At 38.6% G+C, this 24938-nt stretch overlaps 1 protein-coding gene across 3 annotated transcripts in view; it reads left to right on the forward strand.

Annotated features, from left to right (window-relative positions):
* The window catches only part of MKRN1 (makorin ring finger protein 1), a 33666-nt gene extending 12905 nt beyond the window's left edge, over positions 1-20761 (forward strand). Inside the window, exons 2-8 of one of the 3 annotated variants that reach the window (XM_078153364.1) lie at positions 6695-6823; positions 14915-15144; positions 15609-15835; positions 16461-16675; positions 17267-17377; positions 17974-18112; positions 18571-20761. In XM_078153364.1, the coding sequence (XP_078009490.1) occupies positions 6695-6823; positions 14915-15144; positions 15609-15835; positions 16461-16675; positions 17267-17377; positions 17974-18112; positions 18571-18588 (1069 nt within the window). In that variant the 3' untranslated portion in view covers positions 18589-20761. Of the gene's footprint in view, positions 1-6694; positions 6824-14914; positions 15145-15608; positions 15836-16460; positions 16676-17266; positions 17378-17973; positions 18113-18443 lie in introns of all 3 variants that reach the window. The other 2 variants (XM_020998041.2, XM_020998040.2) reach the window with 2 other exon arrangements.
* Positions 20762-24938: the final 4177 nt, after the last annotated feature.

Consider the following 24938-nt stretch of genomic DNA (forward strand, 5'->3'; position numbering starts at 1 on the left):
AAAAGAGGTTTTAACTAATAATAACAACACAGTTGAATAAAGAGTTGATATATCTCCAACTTGATTTTCTAGTCTTATCTCCTGAGGTATATCTCCTGCATTTTAGCCAAATTCAAGTCACAACCCCAGATTATGCCTTGCTCTGTTTTATCTCTGTTGTTCTTGCCTGAAATGTTCTCTTCCACCCAACCACTGCTTATCAAAACCTTGCTCATTTTTAAACATCCAGCTCAAATGCCACTTCTTTCGTGGCAAAAAGAATATTTCTGACCAGAAATCCTTTCTGGTGGGTTTAGTATGGCATTTTGGTGGTTCCCTTTTTATGACACCTGGTATTCATTCCCTTGTATTGTACCTACTTGTGTTATTTGAGAGACAAAGATAATTATACATGGGCGTGCCCTCATGAAGTTGGCAGTCTTATACATAGAAGCCATTTAATAAATGCCACTAACATAGGGAATATATTCTGATATATTTCTGTTCTGAGGAGACCCTGCCTGAGGGGTTAAGGCAGGATCCTTGATGGTATATAATAGACTTCTTATCCTGGGATTTGATTCTCTCATTTTCTGACCTAATGATTGACAACACCATATGACTATAACTCTTTTCACTTCCCTCACTCTGCCTCCCAGTGACCTAGAGTCAGGCAGTGTAAGTTGCTTTCTCTCTATAAATAAGGAACAGTGTCTCTGTAGTCACCTATTAACAGTCATTAACTCTAGAGCTCTAAATAGTCCAAAAGATCTAGTCTAACTTTTTACCAGATGGAGACCTTTCTAAAATAGTCATGACAGTTGGTCATCTGTATCTCTGCTTGATCACTTCCAGTGTTGGGGGACAGCAATTTGTTCCATGGTAGAGTAACTCTAGTTGTTCCTCATTATGTTGACCAAAATCTTCCTTAATTTTCATTCAGTGATTGTAATTTGTCCTGTGGTGCTGTTCAGACCAGGGCCAAGTCTACTCACCCTTAGACAAGGAAACTTTTAAAATATTTGTTAGTGTGTCTTGACTCTCAGCAACCTTCTGAACATATTGCCTATACTTTCCTTTAGCTAGTGTTAGCCATCCTTCTGGCCTCTTCTTGCTCAAATCTTCACTTTTGTCTGGTTTTCTCTTGAACTTTTGTTCTTTTCACTAACATCCACATCTTCTCCCCAGACTTTTTCATGAAGCCCCACCAGCACTGTGTTTCTGCCACCCCAGTCTGAAATATAACTCCCAGTTTTCAGGTCTGCCTTTGACTCCTTAGGAGGGAGTCAGCCAATTGTAGGTTAGTAACAGGATTCCTCTCACCCACAAATGCCCCAGATATCTGTCCTCCTCACAGTTCTTTAGGGCAGTGGTTCTCAAACCTTTTGGCCTTTAACCCTTTATAGTATTAAAAGTTATTGACTGTTCTCCCAAAGAGCTTTTGTTTATGTGGTTTTGATAATATTGATATTTACTGTAGTAGAAATTAAAATGTCTTAGTATTATGGAAATAGTTTTGACTTTCAGGCCCCCTGGAAGGGTCAGAGATCCCTGAGAATCACTGTTTTAGAATATGGAATGATCCTTCTTTGGGGTTTTTAGAACTGCTCCAGAGGAAAAGCTTAGTTATTTGTTGTGTAGTGGCAGTCCTACTTGGACATCGGTTTCCTTCTTTTGAATCATTGTGTCTTCCTTCTGAAATTTGTCCTGTCAGAGTCCCTTAATACTTTTTAATAAGTGACATGTAAAAAAGCACTTACCAAAGAGATGGTATTGTGGAGAAGAAAGCTGAGAGGAGTGAAGCAGCAAAAGCTGGGGTTCTGCCACTTGGACAAGTCACTTAACTTCTAGGCGTCAGTTTCTTCACGTTTAAAATGAGGGCTTGGGGTTGAACCAAATGATCTTTAGAAGATCGCTATGAGTGCGAACATGTTGTGTGGTTCTCTTAGCCTTAGCACTTTCTAGGATTCACCATGCTTTTTTTTTAATGTCAGATTCTTAGAATGAGATAATATGAAAATAAAGCTCTTTGTAAAGCTTGAAGTATATAAATGATAGCTATAGCTATTACTATTTCCTTACCAGAAGTTCCCTGAAGATGTGCAAAGTCCAGGTTTTTATCCTTACTGCCTCATCCAGATTGCAGTCTTGAAGATCATTCTCCCAAGTCTTCTGGTCTTCGGTAAACATTAAGACCCTAGGGATACAGAAACAAAACGTTAACTTTTTTTTTTTTGGTGAGGGCAGTTGGGGTTAAGTGACTTGCCCAGGATCACACAGCTAATGAGTGTTACGTATTTGAGGCTGGATTTGAATCCAGGTCCTCCTGACTCCAGGGCCACTGCTCTATCCATTGCGCCACCTAGCTGCCCCATAAATTAACGTTCTTTACCTTCAAGCCATTTTGCTGGGTGTGGGGAGTGCTGGTTCACTTTGTATCTAGATAAGTTTATACAAGGTAATTTGGGAAGGGAGAGAACAATACCAGGTAGAGATCTAGGAGGTGGTTGCTGAGTTGAGCCTTGATGGAAGTTTGGCGTTCTGAGAGTAAGTGATGAGAAAAGGTATATTCCAGGAATGGAGGACAGCCTGTATATTTTGAGGGAGATGGGATTTTGAGTTTGGAGAACAGCTATTAAGTTAGTTTGTCTAGAATGTAGAGTCCTTGAAGGGGGAAAAATGTGAAATAAGGCTGGAAAGATAAGGGAAAGGCAGAGTAAAGAAGACTTTACATGCCAAGCTCAAGCGATAGAAAGGCAGTAGTAAACCACTGGCAAATTTTTTGAGCAGTAGAATCTTGTGTCTTGGAAATAGTGATGTGTCAGCTGAGTATACTTTTATCATTTTCTCTGGTTGTCAATTAGAATCATAGATTAGAGCTGGAGTGGACCTTGGAGCCCATCAGACACCCCATCTCCCCCGCCCCCCCCCCCTGCCCCGGTGTGAAAGAAAACTGAGACAGAGAGGTTAAATGACTTGTCCAGACATACAGCTGGTGTCTGTGGCAAGATTTGAACCCAAATCCAAAGCTAAGCCATGGTTTTGAGGAAGAACCATGAGGGAGTCGGTACAAAAAGACACAATCCCTTCTTTCCCAGGCAAGCAAAGGGGGTGGGGAGGGTAGGATATAGCTGGTGAAAGAAAGGATGTCTCTAGGGTTGGTCCTGTGGACAGTGGCAGTCCAGGTTTTGTTCATTTAGCAATAATTCCCTGATACTATATCATCCATTGATTAGGCATTATCTGTCTCCAACATCTTCACATCCTCACTGGTATCTTGGGGAGTAGGACAGGGAAGGTGAGCTTGTAACCTCTTTATGCCCTAAGATTATAAAGCTGAATTGGTTTGCAGTTTAGGAACCATCATAGATTTAGAGCAGAGATTAAACCACACCACGAAAGGCTAAGTGATTTGCCCTGTGTTGTGCAGGTAGCAGAGTCACCATTTGAAGCTTAAGTCTTTGGACTCCAAATCCAGGAGCTAGCTGGATGTACCCTTCTCAACTGCCTTGATTTTCCTATTTCTCTCTTCTCTGGCTTTTATGTTGCCTTCAGTTACTGTTCAGCTTTCTGGCCCTTTGTTCTTTTTTTGTGCTGTCCTCTAGAACCTTCATCTTTCAGCATCATGGCTTCAACTGTCTTCTCTATGCAGTTAGTTGACTAAAAATCTTTATCTTAGGTTTTTACTTTTTTACATTTAAGTTCCAGTTGTATGCTAGATACTTCTACTTGGCCTTCATTCTTCTATACCACTGTTATTTCCTACTCAGTGTGTTGAAAATTCAATTTGTTATCTTCTCCAGCTTTTATTTCTGACAGTGACTCCATAGTCAAAACCTTATAGTCAACTTTATTTATTCTGTCACCTTTGTTTGCCCTTCACATTCAGTTGGTTATGAAATCATAAAATTGTGGTGCTAAAAATCATTAGTGTTCAGAGGATCTCGGTTCCTATCTCCTACCTTAAAAACTTGTATCCCTCCCACTCCACCTTTCTAAATGAGTTCTTACTGGGTTGATCCAGATCCTTGTCTTTATTTGTGTCTCAGGAGATTTTTTTGCCTCCATCTTCTTCCATTCACTTACTGTCAAGTGAATCGAGGAATATAATTTTCAGCTTTTTACTGTATGGCTCAAAAGCCTTCTGTGATTCCTCACTTGCCCCCAGGATAAATTCAGTTCTACAAACATTTATCCTGCTTGTGGGGAATGTGTTGATTGTGTGAGATGGTGATAAATAAAAAGCACCCTCACTACCTTCAGCAGTCTATTATTATAATTAATAATAATGATATGGGTTGTGAAGCATATTAGACTAGATGACTTTTAAAAATTTTTTCCAATACTGTAACTATTAGCTGTCAACCTAGAGTAAACTTACTGATATGGCAGAGTGAAATGCGATTGAATTGATGAAAACTACATATTTCCTTCTAACTTGGTTAAGTTCAGCTGTTCTTTAAATCTGCATCTGCAGATTAGCATAGGGTTTGGGGGCAGAAATTATATAACCACACTTTGATTTGACTCATTAGTAGCTTGTGTGCACATTAAAGGAAATGACCCAGTGCAGAAGAATTCAGGCAAGAATTTGCCAGAAATGAAGAGCAGAGAGAGACCATTTGAAGAAAATAAGAATAATAACATTTTTTAGTGTTTCTCCAGTATTCAGATATTGAGAGAGCCAGTGCAATTAGTTAAGCAGTTGTGCCCTGCTCTGTTCTACCATTGCCCTTTCTTACCTTCCTTGAAGAACTCAGTGCTAGAATCCGGGAGTTCTGTGGGAGTTTTTACCTGGAGTTTTTACCTCTCTGACAGCACTGGTGACTGTTTTTTTTGTTTTTGGCAGGCAATCAGGGTTAAGTGACTTGCCTGGAGTCACACAGCTAATGAGTGTTGTGTGTCTATCTAGGGCAGATTTGAGCTGGGGTTCTTCTGACTCCAGGGTTGGTGCTCTATCCACTGTGCCACCTAGCTGCCCCAGTCTTGTTTTCTTTAACACTGCAGTCATTCCCAGTGTGCTCTTCTCTGTCTTCCAATTGAACCTTCGCTTTTAACAGGAAAAGTAGTGTGAGTAAAACAAACTGAGCAAGCAGCCGAGTCTAACAACACAGCGCACATTCCATACAAGTAGTTTCCTCTTTGTCATTAGAGTGATGTGTTATATCCTCTATTCTCTGGAACCAAGATTGTTCAATGTTGTGGCTAGCCGTTACGTTTATTGTTCCTTTGGTTGTGCTTTCTTCCTATGTAGCATTTCAGAGCAGTCTTCCCTTCTGAATTCCTCATTATTTCTTATGGTGAAATAACACTCCATTTCATTCATCTAGGGACAGCTAGGTGCATAATTGGGTAGAATGCTGCACCTGGAGTCAGGAAGGCTTGAATTCAAATCCTGCCTCAGACACTTCGTAACTGTGAGACAATCAATTACCCTCTTTGCCTGAGTTTCCTCATCTTTAAATGAAAATAGTACCTACCTCTCAGGGCTGTGGTAATGATAAAATTAGGTAATATTTATAAAGTGCTTTGCCAACTTTAAAGTGCTAAAGAAATGCTAGCTATTGTTATTGTTATGTACCATAGTTCCTCAGTCTTTGAGTACCCACTTGGTTTCTAGGTTTTTTGTTTGTTTTGCTATCACAGAGTACTTCCATTCCTTGATAAAACAAAAATAGAACCTTTCTCTTATTGACCTTCTTTAGGATGTGTGCCCAGTAGTGCACTTGTTGGGTCAAAGATATAAACATTTTAGTGACATTTCTCACCTAGTTCCAAATTGTTTTCTAGAAAGATTAGACTGATTCAAAGCTCCACAAACTGCATGTGTTAGTGTTCCTGTCTTCCGACAGCCCCAATGGAAATTGTGTCAATTTTGTTTGTTTTTGCCAGTTTTATGTATGTGAGGTAAAACCTCAGAGTTATTTTAATTCGTCTTTTATTAGTGATTTGGACCATTTAATTTCATCTGAAAATTATGTCCATATCCTTTTACTATTTATCTATTGGGAATGACTCTTGGTCCTTTGTATGTTTCTGTTAATTCCCTACAATATCAAGATTCTCTTCCTCCCCCTTCCCCCCACCATTAACAGTTTCCCTTAGCTGCATTAATTTTGTTCAGTTTTAAGTAGTCATCAATCAACATCTACTTTTCCATCTCATTTTGTCTGAATGTTTTACTACATGTGTTTTCAATTCTCTTAAAGAAATTCCTTAAAGTTAAGGATGGGACTTCAAGATCCATATTGTCTGTGCTGTGTCTTGATTCTTTTCCCTCACTTTATAGAGTGAGTATGGCCAAAGTTAACTACAGTGGAGAATAACAAGTCAGCCCTCCAGATGTGCTGTGTGGTTAGAAACTTTTATGTCTTTGTACCATCCTCATTTAATGCTAAAAATACAGTTAATTCATCCAACAAGGCAGTGAGAGTGTAGTGATAAAATTAATAATTTGCATTGCAAAACCTAAATCTATTATTTGTTCATTGATGATGCAAAGAGAAATGTCTCTATAGTTTGAAAAGTGATAATGAAAATTAATATAGAGTTCTTTATTCAGTCCAGATGGACTTCTCTCCTAGGTGGTTTTCTCTGTGTGTGTATTGTGTGTATCATTAGTATGGTGAGAAATTGATGGAGTCATTTAAGTAAACTGACTTTTCATATTGGTATTTTTACATTTGAGGTCCATGTTTTTTTGTCCATCTTACAGGTATTTCATGCATGGGGTTTGCAAGGAAGGAAACAACTGCCGCTACTCCCATGACCTCTCCACTAGTCAGTCTGCCATGGTGTGCAGATATTATCAGCGAGGGTGCTGTGCTTATGGAGACCGCTGCAGGTGAGGGTCTGCTATTCAGTTTTTGCCTTCTTTGGGTTTTAGGAGAAAGGGGAGGAAAATAAAAGACTAAAGGGAGGGAAAAACATTGGGTTGTTTTGTGGCTCTGCATTTAATTAATTAAAGGCGATGTGATATAGTGGATGGAGAACTGATCTCCAAGCCAGGAAGATCTGGGTTCACCCCTAACACGTGACCTTTGAGTGCTCTGGGCAATTTTAGGACTGTAAGGTGCCAGCATGCTTTAATAGAGGAAATTCCTTGGCAGGAGCTTTATATACCCAGGAAATCATAGGTACAATCCCAATTTTTAATAAATATGTGCATTTTTTAAACAGTTATTTTATAAGTATGATTACAGTGACTTTGATCCAACTCTCTTTGTGAGCCTACAGTTATTTGCCTAGCTTGATCCAAAATAGAAAGAAAATAATCAGTAATTTAACTTTTGTCTTGAGAAGCCCACATGAGAAAAAAGGAGTATTACTTTAAACCAAGTACTGTTTACTTTTTGAAATTTATTGATGCTTTGTTCTGACCCAGCAGACACTTTACAATGAACATCCAAACTCCCCACACACATACGTTTCTCCAAAAGTTACTTTATTGGTTTTTAACAGAAAGGAAAACTGTCACATTGGACCATAATTTTGTTACCTTCAATGTTAGCTTTATTTGCATTATCATAGTCCCTGTTTTATTCTGTGGGTTCTACTTTCTTTACATTGGATCACTTTCTTAAAAAGCCTTCCACAAGGGGCAGCTAGGTAGCACAGGAGATAGAACTTTGGCCTTAGAGTCAGTAGGACCTGAGTTCAAATCCAGCCCCAGACACATGACACTTACTAGATTAATTGCCTCACTAAAAAGCAAAAAACAAACCAAAAAAAGCCTTCCATGGTTCTCAAACTTCCTCCCATCTTTCATTCTTTACTGTGTAGTGATGTACTGTTGCATTCTATACCACAATTTAAACCATTTCCCATTTTCTAGGTACATATTTTGTGTCCTGCTTTTTATTTCAGAAAATCCTACTTTTAAAAGATCTGTTTATTTTTTAAAGATTTATTGGTCTTTTCTTGAAAGTAATTTTATATTTTCCATTCTTTTAATGACTTAGATTTTTAAATTTTTCTGATGTTTTTGTTTTTTAAGTAAGTTTGCAAAGTTTGTTACCTTGAATTTTTGGGGAGAAGACAATAATTTTGTTTAGGGTGTTTCACGAATGCACAAGAAAATCATAAACTGTAACTTTGACTTACTTTGCCTCTAGTTAAGAATAGCTCCTCTTCTAGAGGACATGTGGTTCCCTCTACATCCTTTAAGACTTTAAACTTATTTCAAGCAATTTTGTTGCATAATTATCTTTAAACAACAAAACCAATTATATATATTTAGCATCATTAACACTAAAAAAAGATGAACTTTTATATGGTTACTACTCAAACAACTTAAGTCCTTCCTCTTTGTCCTTTTCTGTTCTTTTGTCTGTTCTTTCCGTTTCATATTTTTCCTTTTATATAATGTATGTGTTCTGTTTCTTCTATTGTACTATTTCCTAAAACCTTTTTTTATAACACATTTTTTTCTCTTATTGCAGTCCATTGTAAGAAGCTCCTTGGCTTAGTTAATAAAGAGCTGACCTCATTCAGGAAGACTTGGAGTTAGGTTACATAGTCTTTGACTCTACTGGCTGTGTGACCCTAGGCAAATCACTTAACCTCTCAGTGCCCAAGGCAATTCTAAGATTATAAGCCACTTTGTATCTGCATTGATAGAGGGAACTTCCTCACTGGGAAGTACTAGAATATTGCCTCGGATAGTTACAAGTTAATTCAACCTCTTTTAGGTTGGAGGTTATAATATAATAATTCCTTCTTTACAGAGGCAGAGCTAGGTGGCACAGTGGATAGAGTGGCAGGCCTGGAATCAGGAAGACCTGGGTTCAGATCTGGCCTCAGACACTCAGCTTTGTGACCCTGGGCAAGTCACTTAACCCTGTTTGCCTCAATTTCCTTATCTATAAAATGAGCCGGAGAAGGAAATGGCAAACTACTGCAGTATCTTTGCCAAGAAAATCCCAAATGGGATCACGAAGAGTCGGACACAACTGAACACCAGCCACCACCACACACAGTTGTCAGGAACAAATGAAATAATTTTTAAAAAAAGCTTTGCATACATAAAAATGTTACATATTATTATGCCAGTGAAAGCATAGGTGTGGTAATATATATATGGATCTGTCTATCCATATCGTCAGTGCCAACTTTTAAAATTTATGGAAAGATATTTCTTGCCATGACATACCAGAGTTTGACATTTACATTTAAGATGTTTCTAGTTATTTGCTATTACAAAGCAAGTTCCCCAAACCATCTCAATGAGGATGGGTGGGGAGGGAGGGAGGGAGAGAATTTGGAACCCAGAGCTTTAAAAACAAATGTTAAAAATTGTTTTTATGTGCAACTGGGAAGTAAGACGTAGGCAGTGGGATATAGAAATCTATCTTGCCCTACAGGGAGATAGAAGTAGAAGGGCATAAGAGGAGGGGTGGGGTGATAGAAGGGAAGGCAGATTAGGGGAAGGGATATTCAGAACGCACACTTTTCTTGGGATGAGGGGAGGAGCGAGATGGGGAGAAAATTTGGAATTCAAAATCTTGTGGAAATGAGTGCTGAAAACTAAAAAATAAATAATAAAGAAACGATGTTTAAAAAAATTTTTAAATAAAAACAACCCTGGGGAGGTGGGTACTATTATTACCCCCATTTTACTGATAAGGAAACTGAGGCAAACAGAGGTTGAGTGACGTGTTCAGGGTCAGGCAGCTAGTAAGTGTCTGAGGCCAGTTTTGAACTCGGGTCTTACCAAGTCATTAAAATCATCCTGTTAGAACCTTTAATTACATTCATGTACCACATGACAAATGATAAATTCAGAGAACCCTGGGAAACTTTGTATGAACTGATAAAGCACATAGGACTTTTAAGTCCTTGTTCTTGACTTTTTTTCTTAAATTATTTGATTTTCATAAATAGAACCTTATTTATTCTCCTTACTCTAAAAATTTCAACTAACTTCTAACCTAGAGGATAATAATAAAAAATTAATAATGTTTCTACAGCTAACTTTACATGACTATAAAAATCATGTCATATATTATATTAAATGAGAAAGAAGCTTGATATATTGAGAGTTAATTTGAAAATCTTGATAAAGTATGGACTTCTTATTTTAAAAATTTGAGCACCTCCTCTATGCAAAACATTTTCCATGGAAAACAAAAATTTGAATACAGACCTTGCCCTCAGGAACTTAAAATTGGGAAGAAGACATATACAAATGAATGTGATAGAAGAAATGCACAGAAGAGAGCTAGACAAAGTGTCAGAAAAAAATTGGGATGTGAGAGATCATTGAGGGGTGGGTCAGGGACAGCTGCATAGAGGAAAGGAATGACTCCCCTGGGCTCTCAGGGGAAGGAGAGGCCACTCCAGTCATAGGTGGTGGTGTGGGCAAAGACATGGTAGAACAGCATCATGGAACTGAAGAGTTAATAGTATCATATAAGATAAGGCTGGAAAGGTAGGTTGGGGCCAGATATTGTGCAAGGTTTTGAATCCCAGTATCAAGAATTATACATTATTGTATACAGTAACAGCCACATTGTGTGATGACTAACTTTGATGGACTTAGCTCTTCTCAGCAATCCAAGGATCTAAGACATCTCCAAAAGTCTCTTGATGGAAATGCTGTCCACATCCAGAGAAAGAACTATGGAGTTTGAATGCAGATCAAAGCATACTATTTGCTCTTTTTTTTTCTCTTTTGTTTTGTTTCCTCTTTCTTGTGGTTCCTCCTATTGGTTCTAATTCTTTATAACATCACTAATGTGAAAATATGTTTAATAAGAAATATAGGAAATGGGGTACAGAAGTCTGTCCTGCCCTACAGGAAGATAGAAGGGGAAGGGGATAAGAAAAGGGGAGAGAGATAGAAGAGAGGACAGACTAGGGGAAGGGATATTCAGAATACATGCCATCTTGGGGTGGGGGGAGGGGGGAGATGGGGTGAAAATTTGGAACTCAAAAACTTATGGAAGTGAATGTTGAAAACTAAAAATAAATAAATTTATATTAAAAAAAAAGAAGAAAAAATTTACCAGCAAAAAAAAAACTATTGTAAGGTGATCACCTGTGAATGACTTGGCTATTCTCAGCAATACAATGATCCAAGACAATTCTGACAGACTTAGATGAAAAATGCTATCCATCTCCAGAGGAAGAAGAGATGGTATCTGAGTACAGATTGAAGCATGTTTTTCTTTTACTTTATTTTTTGAGGGTTTTTTTTGTCTATATTTTCTTTTACAACATGACTAATATGAAAATGTTTTGCATGACTGCACATGTATAACCTATATCAAACTGCTTGCCTTCTCAATGGGGGGTAGGGAGGGAGGAAGGGAGAGAATTTGTAACTCAGGGTTTTAAAAATGAATGTTGGAAATTGTTTTTACATGTAACTGAGGAAAAATAAAAAAATAAAATGGTAAAATTTTAAAAAATATATACGTTTAATAGGAATGTACATGTAGAGCCTATATCAGATTGCACACCGTCTTGGGGAGAGGGGGAAGGGAGGGGAAGAAAAATTTTAAACTCAAAAGCTTATGGAAGTGATTGTTGAAAACTAAAAATAAATTAATTTAAAAAAGAATTATACTTTATCATGTAGATAAATGGGTCAATAGTTGCTCTAATATTTATAAGCTTAGGTGACTATCAACCTATAAACATCTATTAGGTGCTTGCTATGTGCCTGACACTATGCTAAGTGCTGGTGTCATCAATGTATACAAAGGATTGGATATTTTCTTAAAGAGGAAGAAGAAAAACTAGCAAAACCAATCAATACATCAAAAAATATGAAAATAAATGCAATATTCCCCACCCATGAACTTTCTGTTTCTGTATAGTCATATGTCTTCTCATATTTCAAAACTTTATTATTATTCTATTCAAAATTTGTGGTCATTGTTTTAGATTCAGAAAAAATGTCGGCATATCTATTGAGGGAGTGCTTCCTTGAACATCCTGAAAATGAGTATATTAGGGAAAAGAGGAAAGTTCACTTTATATGAAAACAAAATATCTTGATAAGAATTGCAGTAACATTTTTATAGTCCTTCCTGGTTTTCTTGGCTGCCATATCACTCTCTTGACTCAGTGAACTAGTTCACTTAAAACCTCCATTGGATGATGGGCATGTACCCATTTTTTCCCATTTTTTGCTGCCCTAAAAAAAAGTGCTGCTGTGGATATTTTGGTATGTATAGGACCTTTCTTTATAAGCACAGCATTTAAATACTGAAAACAGATTGAGGGTTATTCAGTGGGACATTTTCCTTTTCACCCTAACTATCCCATCTTGTGATACACTGCCCACAGTGCTTGTGCAAGATGCCACTGACCAGGCTGTTGGCTGAGACCTCAGACCCTCTTTTTTTTTTTTAAAGGCAGTTGGGGTTAAGTGACTTGCCCAGGGTCATACAGCTAGTAAGTGTCAAGTGTTTGGTCTGAGGCTGGATTTGAACTCAGGTCCTCCTGACTTCAGGGCCAGTGCTCTATCCACTGCACCAGCTAGCTGCCCCAGACTTCAGGCCCTCTTGCAGTACATCTAGTACTATAATTGTATATGTTCAGGTTTACAGATTGGACTTTTACAGGTTTATTACTGTTTAGAGACCATAAAGCATTATGTAAATGCTCATGATTAGAGAATCATCGCTTATATAACAAGTAGTAAAAAGAATAATTTTATAGCACTACTAATCAATGTGTGAAAAAAAGTTTGAAATTTTATTAAGTACCCTATAGCCCCACACTTTAGGTATGCAAAGAAGGAAAGCTGGTTCATTTTCATCTTTACTTATGGATCAAGATTGGTCATTAAATTTTACAGCATTTATATTCAGTTAATTGTTCTTTCCATATACTTTGTTGTAGTTGTGTGCGTTGTTTTCTTGGTTCTGTTCATTTCTCTTTCTGTCACATAAATCTTGCCATGCTTGTACTTATGTTATTCATAATTTCTTACAGAGTGTTTCATTAGATTCATGTACCACAATTAAAAAAAAAAATTATTACCTCTTCACCATTAATTAAAGTGTTCTGCCACCAGATGGCAATGGTGCCTCAGCAATGGCCAAGTAGTCATTAAACAGTAAGGCTTTTTGCCTTCCGGATGGCTTTGCTTGAGGTGAAAATAAGTCTTTTTCTCCTGTTTTGTAAGAGTAGGATTTTTTATTAAAATAGTATTCAAATGACTAGGCAAGATTAAAGATACACAGCTAGTTCTTACGTTCAAAGAAACTAGTCTAAGATAAAGATAACTTTGTCCCTAACCCTTATCACAGTTTAACACCCAGATCTTATCCCAAGACTTAATTTGAATGGTTCTAAGCTTTTAAAATTATTTTCTTGGAAGTTAGCAGCCATTCATTAAATTCTTCTGTTTGCAAACTATTGGGTTAGGCAGCAAGAGGAAATGTAAAGATAGTTTAAAAGGGGGCCCAATTCTCAGACTTCAGGTGACTTGCTAGATAGAGCCCATGTGTATCACAGCTGTTGGCTTTGTTCTTTAATGAGTCTTCTGACTGTCATAGACCTTGCTTGGCTAGAAGTTTCTTGGCACTGTTTAGAATCAAAGAATGTTAAAGCCAAAGTTAAAAGAAGACCTTAGATATTATTTTATCTAAAGCTTCTCATTTTACAGATGAGATCACTGTCTTATCTTCCCAGTTTTTTTTGTTAAGTAGTATGAAGAAAATACTTCTTGGGCAGGAAAGAGCCTTTCCGCATCTGTCTCATCCTTCCACCTCTTATTATTGCCACAAGAGTTAGTTGCAGAATATTTTGTGACCTCTAGAAGGTAATTTTTTTCTTGCTGTTATCTGTTAAGTATTGTACCTCCCAAGCAGTTCTCGAACTTAACTCATAGCTTTTCAAATTTTACTGATGGCATTTTTTTTCTTGAATTTTTTTCATCTTTTGTTTTTAATTTCCCTTTCGTTTCCAAACATCCCTCCTTCCATACTTGGGGAACCATTCTTTATATCAAAGAATAAAAAAGAGAGGGAGGGAAAAACAAGTCCTCAAGTTACCCCAACATGTGATCTTGTGATTTGTAACATGGACTGTTCCAAACCTGTAATCCTTTCACTTCTACAAATAAGAGATGGAAGTACATTTTCTTCAACTCATTCCTGGGGACAAGCTCAGACATTTATAATTATGTAGTAATCCATTTGGGGGCCATTGGGGGGGATTTGCTTATAACTTCACTACAGTCTACCCATGTTTCTCTGAATCGTCTTACTGTTAAATGATATTTCATTGCATTCATATATTTTCAGAACAAGCTATTTTATAATACTGTTTACTTGACTAGGATCCTAAAGTGGTTTTGTGATTTGTTCTAAGGCAGTCGTTTCAAATTTAAGTGTTATGTTTGCCTTGTAGCACTCATAATTTCTAAAAGGAAATAATGTTGGAGGTTTCTGCAGTACCTCTACTGAACCACTGCTATTTAAATTCTTCCTCTTCAAAGAGACTTATCAATATGGTTACATATTCCTTCAAACAAAGAGTTTGAAGGGCAATTTGAGATCCTTTCTTTCTGCTGTGCACAGGGAAGGTATTGCTTAGAGGGGAAAAAGGAGGAAGTTAGGTTAGAAATATGGATTGAGGTAGCCAGATATAAAAGAAGATAAGTACATGCTGACATCTTTTTGCACACAGATTGAAAACACATGGCAGCCCTCTATTCTGCAGAGTGTTAGCTTGGAGAAGCAGGCAAGATACTTTACGTCAGCATTGTTGAATAGTATAGCATTGCTTTTGTGTGAATATATTTCACAGTCAAAGTCAGTGGGATAGTTTCATAATTCAAACTAATAGAAATTGGTTCTCCCTAATTAGAGTTGAATTTTACCAGTAATGAACTTAACAGCAAGTGTCTCTGCCAGTGTCCTGTGTATCTACATGTTGACTCCAACCAGACAATGATTAGCATTCTTTTATTTGTTAGATATGAACATACCAAGCCATTGAAACGAGAAGAAGTGACTGCTGCCAACCTAGCTGCAAAACTCGACCTGCCAGCCTCTTCGAGCCTCCCAACACTGGTTGAACCACTTGCTGAAGCCAGTACTGGTGAAGCTGAATCAGAAAATTCAAATTTTGCAGCTGCAGGAGCAGGTGGGGAAGACTGGGTAAACGCCATTGAGTTTGTTCCTGGGCAACCGTACTGTGGACGTGGTAAGTATTTCAAAGGATAAAATTAAAGCTTTGTGTGCATAATAGTTTGTCAGCTATAGGAGTGGTGACATCTCTCCTGCAATCTTGGATCTATGCTAGTTGACTGTATTTGGGCTAATCACAGTTTTAAAAAACTCAGTTCAGAGCAACATGAAGGTGATAGAAGGAAATCATAAACCAATGATGAATTTAACATGTTCAAGAATTGGAAGCTTACATTGTCTTGCCCTGCTGAGAAAACAGTATTAGAAGTATATTTTTCCTTTATTTCTGAGGTTAAAAAAATGAACTGGAAAAGATGCTGGGTGTTTTAAAGTAAAAGTTCTTTTGTGTTCTTATCCTCTAGCTAGGAAGATGTACATTTGCATTTTTAAAAAATGTATTGTTTTACCTTCAAAGCCTCGAATGTATAAGATTCAAACATGAACTCTAATTCTCTTAATCATTTCTTAAACGTTTCCTAGCAGCCCCTTCCTGCACTGAAGCACCCCTGCAGGGCATGGTGATAGAGGAAGAATTAGAAAAACAGCAAACCAATGTGGAAATGAAGAAGCAGCTTTGCCCCTACGCAGCAGTAGGAGAATGCCGTTATGGGGAGAATTGTGTTTACCTTCATGGGGATGCCTGTGACATGTGTGGTTTGCAGGTCCTGCACCCAGTGGATGCTGCCCAGAGATCACAGCATATAAAAGTAAGTCAACGAGGAGACTTAATACATTAGTGGAACCCTCACTTTTAATCTGCTTCACAATATGATCATTTCTTTCTTTTTCATCTTGTGAACCCCGTAGCATTTTAACCTTTTAAATAAAATTAGAGATATTTCATTGGTCCTACCTATACAGTTTTGTTGTTAAGCTCTTGTTCTGAGAGATGTTGTCTTTTCTGTTTGTGGAATATGGAGAACAAAGGGTACAGAGGAAGAATGGGGAAATTGGGTAGGTTCTAACTACTTCATAATATTCAATATTGTCTTCACAATAAAATACAGATTTTATTTTGTCCATTCTCAGAATATCAGTTTTACCTTTGTTCAAATGTGAAAAATAAAAACACATTTTTAAATACAAGCATATGTGGTTTGGGCATTATTCTCACTATTACCTCCCATTGGTGTGTATATTCAAGAACTAACTATAATCGATGATCTGTATATGAAAGATCTAACCCCAGTTAGATCATCAACTCCTGAAGAGTAAGGGCCATGTCTCACTTCTTTTTATGTTGTATTTCCCCTAGTTCAGTGCATTGCAAGATGGTTAATAAGTATTAGTTGAATGAATTGCTAGGTTTTTCTCCCTTATCCTTTCTTCTAGTCTTGCATTGAGGCTCATGAGAAGGACATGGAACTCTCATTTGCTGTCCAGCGCAGTAAGGACATGGTGTGTGGAATCTGCATGGAGGTAGTCTACGAAAAAGCCAACCCTAGTGAGCGCCGCTTTGGGATTCTCTCCAACTGCAACCACACCTACTGTCTAAAGTGCATACGAAAATGGAGAAGTGCTAAGCAGTTTGAAAGCAAGATTATAAAGTAAGGTTCTTTTCTAATCTCAGCCAGGTGGGTGGTAGTAGTAAAAGCATCTTGTGCCAACTTAAAACAGAGTAGACAAGACCATATTTAAATAAAACGTATTGTAAAACTTAATAAAATGGAAATTTTTTTCCTTATATGCCAACTAATGTCTTTGTTGGCAAGATGCATTTCTTATTTGGATATGGGAGCCTTGTGTAACATTCAGTGGGGTATTTATACATTGAGTAGATTTTATTTAACTGATAGCCATTTTAGGGAAGGTGAATCTAGTAGTTCTGGTCCTTGTGAACCCTAACATTTCCCCTCTAATGGTCCTATCACCATATAACTAATAATATACCACCATTTAGATATTGTTCTCACTATCATACAAAGCCCATAGGGTAAAGATATAAGAAATACATTGATTTAAATGAAAGGAAAAGGAATCTGTTTGAAATGCACTGGCTAGCCACAGGACAGAATTCCTAAAACTGTCTTGTCTGAAACAAAATGGTCCAGAAGAGTTTCCCCTGTGTCTTCTAGTGATGCTTTAAATCTGCATATGGCCCACCAAGATGTCTTTGTAACCTGTTCCTTGTTTCCCAGATCCTGCCCAGAATGCCGAATCACATCGAACTTTGTCATTCCAAGTGAGTACTGGGTGGAGGAGAAAGAAGAGAAGCAGAAACTCATTCAGAAGTACAAGGAAGCAATGAGGTAGGAGCCCGAGAGCCGTCTCCCAAATACTCCTAGGCACTCTTGGAAAGAACAGTGCCGTTTCATACCCTTACACTACTTTACTCTCCCTCCTTAGTTTTCCTCTTCAGTATACGTTTTCATCCCTGGCCTAATTCCTGGCTATCAGGGTCCATGCCATAGGACATTCCTCCTAATAGTATTGGTTTACTAAGCTATGGTGGGGGAGGGGGACGGGACAGTGTTCAGTTTGTTTTTGTGAAACTGCATTTGTTTTTAATAGGCGTGTGTGAGAAGTAATGGTAAGAGAGGTTAAACTGTTGATCTCTTAAGGTCCCTTTCAGTTCTGACATCCTATGATGTAATAAGATTTTTTTCTTCCCTGGTTCTAAGGAGCTAAAAATCACTAAATAATATAGTTTTGGAAAGATGACTTATTTCTAGCATTTCTCCTCATGTAGTGTACATACTTAGAGGTTATAGCATAGAAAGAATGGGACAGTGAGGATTATACAAAGAATCACATTCTCTCCCATTGCTGTTTTAACAAATTGGATAATAGATTTAAGGGCCATTTTCTATTTCTTTGAGGTAAAATGAGCACGTTTTTCCCCCAGCAACAAACCATGCAGGTATTTCGATGAAGGACGTGGGAGCTGCCCGTTTGGAGGGAACTGTTTTTATAAGCATGCGTACCCTGATGGCCGCAGAGAGGAGCCTCAGAGACAAAAAGTGGGAACATCAAACCGATACCGGGTAAATCTTACTCTGTTTTAAGAGGGGAAATGTCAATGTTTTATTAAAAAGTTTTCATATTGGAACCAAAGAAGGAAAGAGAAAGATTACTGCTACGTAGGAGCATAGGTAGGCCATATGTGTCTTCTTAGAAAGAGGAAGGGATATGGAAAAGAATATACTAATTCTTCCCTAGCATTCTAAGCAACAAACAAGTAGCTAGAGGGGAAGCCCCATATGAGAAGTTCGCTTCCACATGCCCATTGGCATGTTGGGAAGTTTGCCTTACAATAAGATTAGAGGACATTGATCAGCAGTGCCATCCCTACCATGTCCACCATATCTCTTACAGGCCCAAAGAAGGAACCGCTTCTGGGAGCTTATTGAGGAGAGGGAGAGCAGCAACCCCTTTGATAATGATGAAGATGAGGTTGTAACGTTTGAGCTGGGCGAGATGTTGCTTATGCTTTTGGCAGCAGGTGGGGACGACGACCTGACGGACTCTGAAGATGAATGGGACTTGTTTCATGATGAGCTGGAAGATTATTACGACTTGGATCTATAGCACCTTTCATTGGAGTTTGGACTTGTCTGCTCAGCCTCAGACAGTAGCTATTTCCTGTGGTGTTGTGGCAGTGCCTGTGTTTCTCTCCTAGGCAGGCCTATCAATTCCAGGTGCTGTTGTAATAATTTTTACCCCAGGGTCTGTCTCCCTTTCCTTCCCAACTCCCTGCCTTCTTCCCCCAGGAGTGTGTTGTTTTCTCTGTTAAAAAAAAAGAAATAACAAGAAATAAATCTTAAAGTTAGTTTTTGTAAAATGAATTTAACTGTCAGACAGTTAGCTTAGGGTTTGTTGCATCATCTCTGTTTTCAACGGGATTCACACAGTTCCAGGTTAGTGTTTACAGAACTTCCACACTCATTTTGAAGAGCCCAGATACAAACATGAGCAATGGCCATTCTGGGGGAGGGGGGGTGGGAGGGCAGGACTAGGGGCGTGGGATAGGGGAAGGAATCTAAATTGGCCAAGTAGTCTTTTGTCACTACCTGACTTAAGAATGGTTGCTTCAGATTTCTGGTCAGATCTCTACATTGGCTGTTTTCAGCTCTGTTCCCCACCCTGTAATTCCACCACACGCACTTGTTCAATTGTGGTTTTGGTCTCTTGTTTACTTGCACATAACTTACTACTGGGTAACCAGAACCAGGTGCGAATGTGTTCAGGTTTTAGTGTGTGTAGCATGAAAGGAAAACTGTTTGTATGTGAAAGGAGAGAAGTTTATTATCAAATAAATTGTAGAATTGGGTCTCAAGGGCTGGGAGACTTGGGTGGCTCTGGGTGTGGCTGTGTGTGTATATGTGTGCATATGTGTGTGAAAGAAGGTTTTCATCCCTATATTGGTGTATTTCATCCTGGTATAGGTGCATGAAATCTAGCCTCCAGTCAGATGGGAAAATTGGTTTAGTGGTCTCAGCCCAGTCTGTGGCAGATACTGATCCTAAAGGACACAGAGGTAACTTGATATTTGGTAGTCACAAATATAGCAGTGCTCGCTCTCTCTGTCTATATAAATAGAGAAATGGTGTTAGCCATAGAGTGGCACCATCTGGTTATCCAGAATAACAGCACAGTTTGGGACTCAGTCACATGGCTCACTTTATTTAGTATTGTATACAATCTTGAGCCTCTCCAAATAAGGCACTTTGGGAAAAATCTTTGTTCTCATTTGAGAGGTTTTGGGGTTTTTTATGTTGGCTTTTTGTTTTTTGTTTTTGTTTTTTGGTGGGTATTTGCCTTGTTCCACCCCTCAGCTGTGCAGGTAGCATAGTATAACTCAACATCAATTTGCAGTACTAAGCCTTCATTAAGGGGACTAATCCATGAGAAGAGCTCAAGTAAGTTGTTACCAGATTCCTTAAGGAGGAATTTTAGCTTTGTGATTTGTTGCTCTTTTTCTTGAAATAATTCATGGAGGCCCCCATGATCTGTCCACCTACTGCTCTGGTTCCTTGGACCCACCCATCCTTTCACTTTAAGATAAAACAAGTAATTGTTGCAGAGGTCTCTGTATTTTGCAGCTGCCTTTTTGTAAGAAGCACTTTTCCCAAATAAACAACAGAAAAAAAAATAAACAAGTAGTCTGTTTTTTCTTTAATGAATCAGTTTGAAGTGTACAAATTTCAGTGTATTCCCAATTGTTCCCTTATTGCCATTTAGTCTTTGATCCCTCATCAATTAATCATATTCCTGTTGATGTGGTTTCATTGAGAAAAATGCCACCTTTCACAATTTATTTGGCCTTCTGAGAAAAGTATATGAAATATAAATAGAGAGAACGAAAACACTTTTAAGAACCCTGCCAGCTGAGACCACCAAACCATTCCAGGTTGAAAAGAGTTGCGAGATGATCACTGTGTAAGTAGAGGCCGTGTCCCTTTGGAAACAAGGCCGAGGCCACAGCGTCTCCTTGCCAGAGGGTATTACCCATCTTACACTAGCGTGTGCTTGTGGCATGAGCATGGTTCACGTCCTTAACTAACTTTCAGGTGGGTTACCAGCCACATGCTGTACTTTCACAATGTATTTTCTGGTAGATCACCCCTTTTGCTTTATGCTCCTCTGTATATGCATATATTCTATTTTAATAAAATAAACTCCATTCCCATGTTCCTTCGGTCACATGGAAGGAATTCAGGTAACTTTTTTAATTGCATGTTTGTGAAAATGTAACTCAGCTTTAACATGTGTAGAAAAATTTATGCTGTTAAAACTGCCCCCATATCTAGCAAATGTGTTTGTTGTGGCGGCTATATTAATAGTTCATTCTTGCCCAGCCATACAGCTTGTTGCTGAACTTTATGTAGCCAGAATGAATTTATTCCCCTTCCCGGCAGAAGTAGATCTGCCTTTCAGCTGCTACAATCTGGCATCAGGTCATGCTGGGACTCCCAACCCACTTCCTAAGCGAGGTGAAGAGCTAAGGTGATCCCATTGACAGGATGATACGGTTCAACCTGTACTACTTTCTGTAAGGTCTTCATGTTTACATTGTGCTTTTAAAGTTTACAGGGCACTTTCTTCATTTGATAGGAAATTGGATGACCATTGTTACAGATGAGGAAACGGTCTCAGAGAAGCTAAGTGACTTGCCCTTGGTCACTTGGCCATTAAATGTCAGGTGGGATTTGAATGTAGGTCTTCTGACTTCCAAGTCCTATACTCATCCCACATTGCCTATACACCACATTGCCTCTTTGCAACCAAAGAAAGGTGCTGTAGGATAGAAGGAGCTGGCTGGCTAGGCCTAGGTAAAAGTCCTTTAGCGGTCGTTTAGGCCTTTTGAGGTTTATGGGGAAAATGATACTGTTTGTGAAGTTTAAGTGAGCAGTTCTATTTAGGACTTTAAAATTAAATGGATACTTAGGTTCTGGTTCTGAAAACTACTTTTCCATGGTCGTTCTGATTTCTGCTGACTGCAATGAACGTGAGTTTTTCCTTCTCCAAAGCCATCTACCACAGCTTGGCAGCTACTGTTGTTAATGACTAATAATAATAATAATAAAAATAAAAATAGCATGTGGCGCTTTAATGTTTTGCAAAGCCCATTACAGAAATCTCATTGTATCCTCAAAACAACCCTGGGAGGTAGGTGCTATTATTGTCCTCATTTTACGGATTAGAAAACAGGCAGACAGAGGTTAATTAACTTGTCCAAAGTCACCCAGCTAACTAGTAAGGCTCTATGGCGAGATTTGAACCTTGGGTCTCCCAGACTTCAGATCCAGCATTCTCTACTGTACCATCTTGTTGTCTAGTGAAGGATGCAGAAGGAAGAGATGCTACCCTTCCTTATCTTCCTCTATCCCAAAAATATCCTAAGCTAAAGTATAGACAGTTCTCTACAAAGGACATGAACATAAGTCCCAACCTACCCCATGTCTTAGTGACTTTAGATGAGAAATTATCCGTGATGATTCCATACACACATTGTCCATAAGGTTGGATAAGTCTTGTCTCGTTACATAGGCATCACAGCAATCCCTTTTAAGGAAATCAACCACACAGGACATAAACCGCTTGTTCCTGCGGAATTTAGTCTTGATAACATGGATCCGAATGATTTCCAGATTGTAGAAGCTAAGGATGAGAAGTTATGGGAGACCTCCATTTCTGCTTACTTAAGATACACCTATTTCAAATTTTGCCATCTTTATTCTTGCCATATTGTATTCCCTTCTCCTAAGCATGTCTGTATGACTTGAAATATCACATTTCTCCTGAGGTTATTTATGGGTTGTGTCATGTGGTAAGTACAAGCCGATTGTGTCATGTTCTTACTGAGAAGTACAAAGGAGAAGTACAAAAAACATTACCAGCAAATAACAAGGACTGGTTTTGTAGGAGAATGGACAGCCTGAGTGATATGTTGGTACTCTACCCCCAAGACAATAAAAGGAGAGGTTACTCCTATGGAGGATTTATAGACAAGAGTAGCACAGAATAAGAGGGCTTGAAGAGCTCGCACTCTTTAGTGTCACTAATTCTGTCCTCCACCTCTGGTCCCTGTTGCCACAAACAGATTTCTACAACCTTCTGATAAAACTCCCATTTTTCCCTGGAACAGCCACCCACCAGTATGATGTGACTTAGCAATGTCAGCTGGATGCAAATCATGTGACAATAGAAATCAAGCTTTGTTCAGGTCATCCATTTTCTAAACTAACAATCTATACTTGGTTTTTTGGGTTTGTTTTGTTTTGTTTTTATGAGAGGCAGTTGGGGTTAAGTGACTTGCCCAGAGATACAGTCTATGCTTGGGAAGAATGTAGGTTCCACTTCTACCAAGAGCATATGAAATTTGATGTGTTAAACTAGAATAGGAAGCTGTTTTACACTCACTAAATTGTTCCATCAGCACAGCACTACGACTTAGGTGAGGGCAAAGGGTGGTAGGAATTTGGCCACTGACCCAATGCAGGAACCTCAGTCTGTAAGGCATTTCGTGGGGTCTGCAAAGCACTGAAGTCTTGCAGAAATGTAGCGGAAGTTGGCAGGACCTTTGCAGCCTTTGCATGCTAGTGTTGAAGACAAAAAAGCCTCCTGTTACTGGTGGGTTTTTAAGATTCAATTTGGGGATGAAATGAAATACTTGTAAGTCATTGGACAATTAAAGGTTTACTTAGTCCCAACACAGCAAGGATGTCTAAGAAGGATACAGTGACATTGGGGTTCTTTAAATTCACTTCCTATAGGTGTGTTTCCATATGGAAACGCTTCTTGCTGGCAAAGTGGGGCATGGTAATTTATATAAGTATTCAGATGTCCATCAAGTTAGCTCCAGGTGGGTGGGATTTTTTCTGCACCTAGGACATCAGGAAGCTGCATCAAGGAAGGCAGGGGCCAATCAGATCTCTGGGACAATTTTGTTATCTTCTAGGGAAAATTAGTCCCTGTTGAGGGGAGATGGATGAGGAGAGATGATGGGATAAACCCTGGTCCTCTCACAGGTAGCAGTAATTAAATAACAATGTCAATATTATCCTGGCTCAGTCCATTTTGGCCTGCCCTGGTATCATCTCAAATCTTCCCACAGTCCAGCTTCCCATCAAGGAAAGCTGCATATACCCCCATCCAATCAGAATCTATGCTGGGACAGCATATACCTGTTGCACATTTGTGAAGGATGTGGTTCCCAAGGTTCCCACCTCTCCACTTTCCTCCATCTCCCCCAACTTGAAAACAAAAAACAGTCCCTGCAAATTATACAAGATGCACAAATACAACTGAAAAATGCATCATAGACATTCACCAACATATAGCATAGTAATAGGCAGTTATCCTAAATAAATTACACTTGAAGGTACCTAATCCTTCTCTACATTAGAACTGTGTGCTGCTGTGTCCTACTTATACTGTAGGAATAGCACATGTGGGAGAGAATGGAACATTTATTAAGCACCTACTGTATGATAGATGCTGTGCTATTTTACTAAAGTCTTATTTGATCCTCACAACAACCTTGGGGAATAGGTGCTATCATATCCCCATTTTACAGATAAGGACCCGGGCAGAGAGGTTAAATTGACTTGCCCAGCATCATTGATCTAGTAAGTGTCTGACACTGGATGTAAACTCGTGTCTTCCTGACTCTAGGGCCAGTATTTTATCCAGAGTGCCACCTAGCTGCAAGTTGCATACTGTGTGGACTAACTAAATACATATAATTTGTGCAATGTACTATACTACAGATAGTTATCAGAGTGGCATACATGTAGATCCTATTAAGAATCATTGTGCATGACATCCATATTAGAAGTGCATGTGGTAGAACCAATAACTATTTTTCATGTAATGTATAATATCAAAGGCTGAGGATACTGGCCATTACATGCATTCCATCAGTGGTTATCTTCTCTTTATATCTGTAATCCTTGTTATTCCTGGAAGCTTATAAGTCAGCCCAGTTATTGTCAGCATGGGCCTGGCACTTCTAATGTTACCTTCTGTTAATTCTGTACAGTTGGTATTACCATCCTCACTGGTCCTTATTCCTAATCCGAAATTCTTGGATAGTTCAGGCTGGCTATTACAGCCTTCAGTCTCTGAGTGGTCAAACTACCTATGGCTTCCAAATGTAAGGCTTTAGTAGGCAAGGATGGCTCAGCTTATGGATTCAGCCTAACCCTCTGTCTAGACAGAGGAACATCTTTAGATTGCCTTAGTTCTTAAGTACCCTGAACCTCTGATAATCTAAGATACTTTGAACCTTTTCCCCCTCATCAGAATCTTAATTTAGATCTTCTGCACATGAGCCATTATCTAGTTCTGGCAGTCCATATACAATGG

This window comes from Phascolarctos cinereus, unplaced genomic scaffold, assembly GCF_003287225.1.
Source record: "Phascolarctos cinereus isolate Bilbo 61053 unplaced genomic scaffold, phaCin_HiC Scaffold_1;HRSCAF=81, whole genome shotgun sequence".
NCBI lineage: Eukaryota > Metazoa > Chordata > Mammalia > Diprotodontia > Phascolarctidae > Phascolarctos > Phascolarctos cinereus.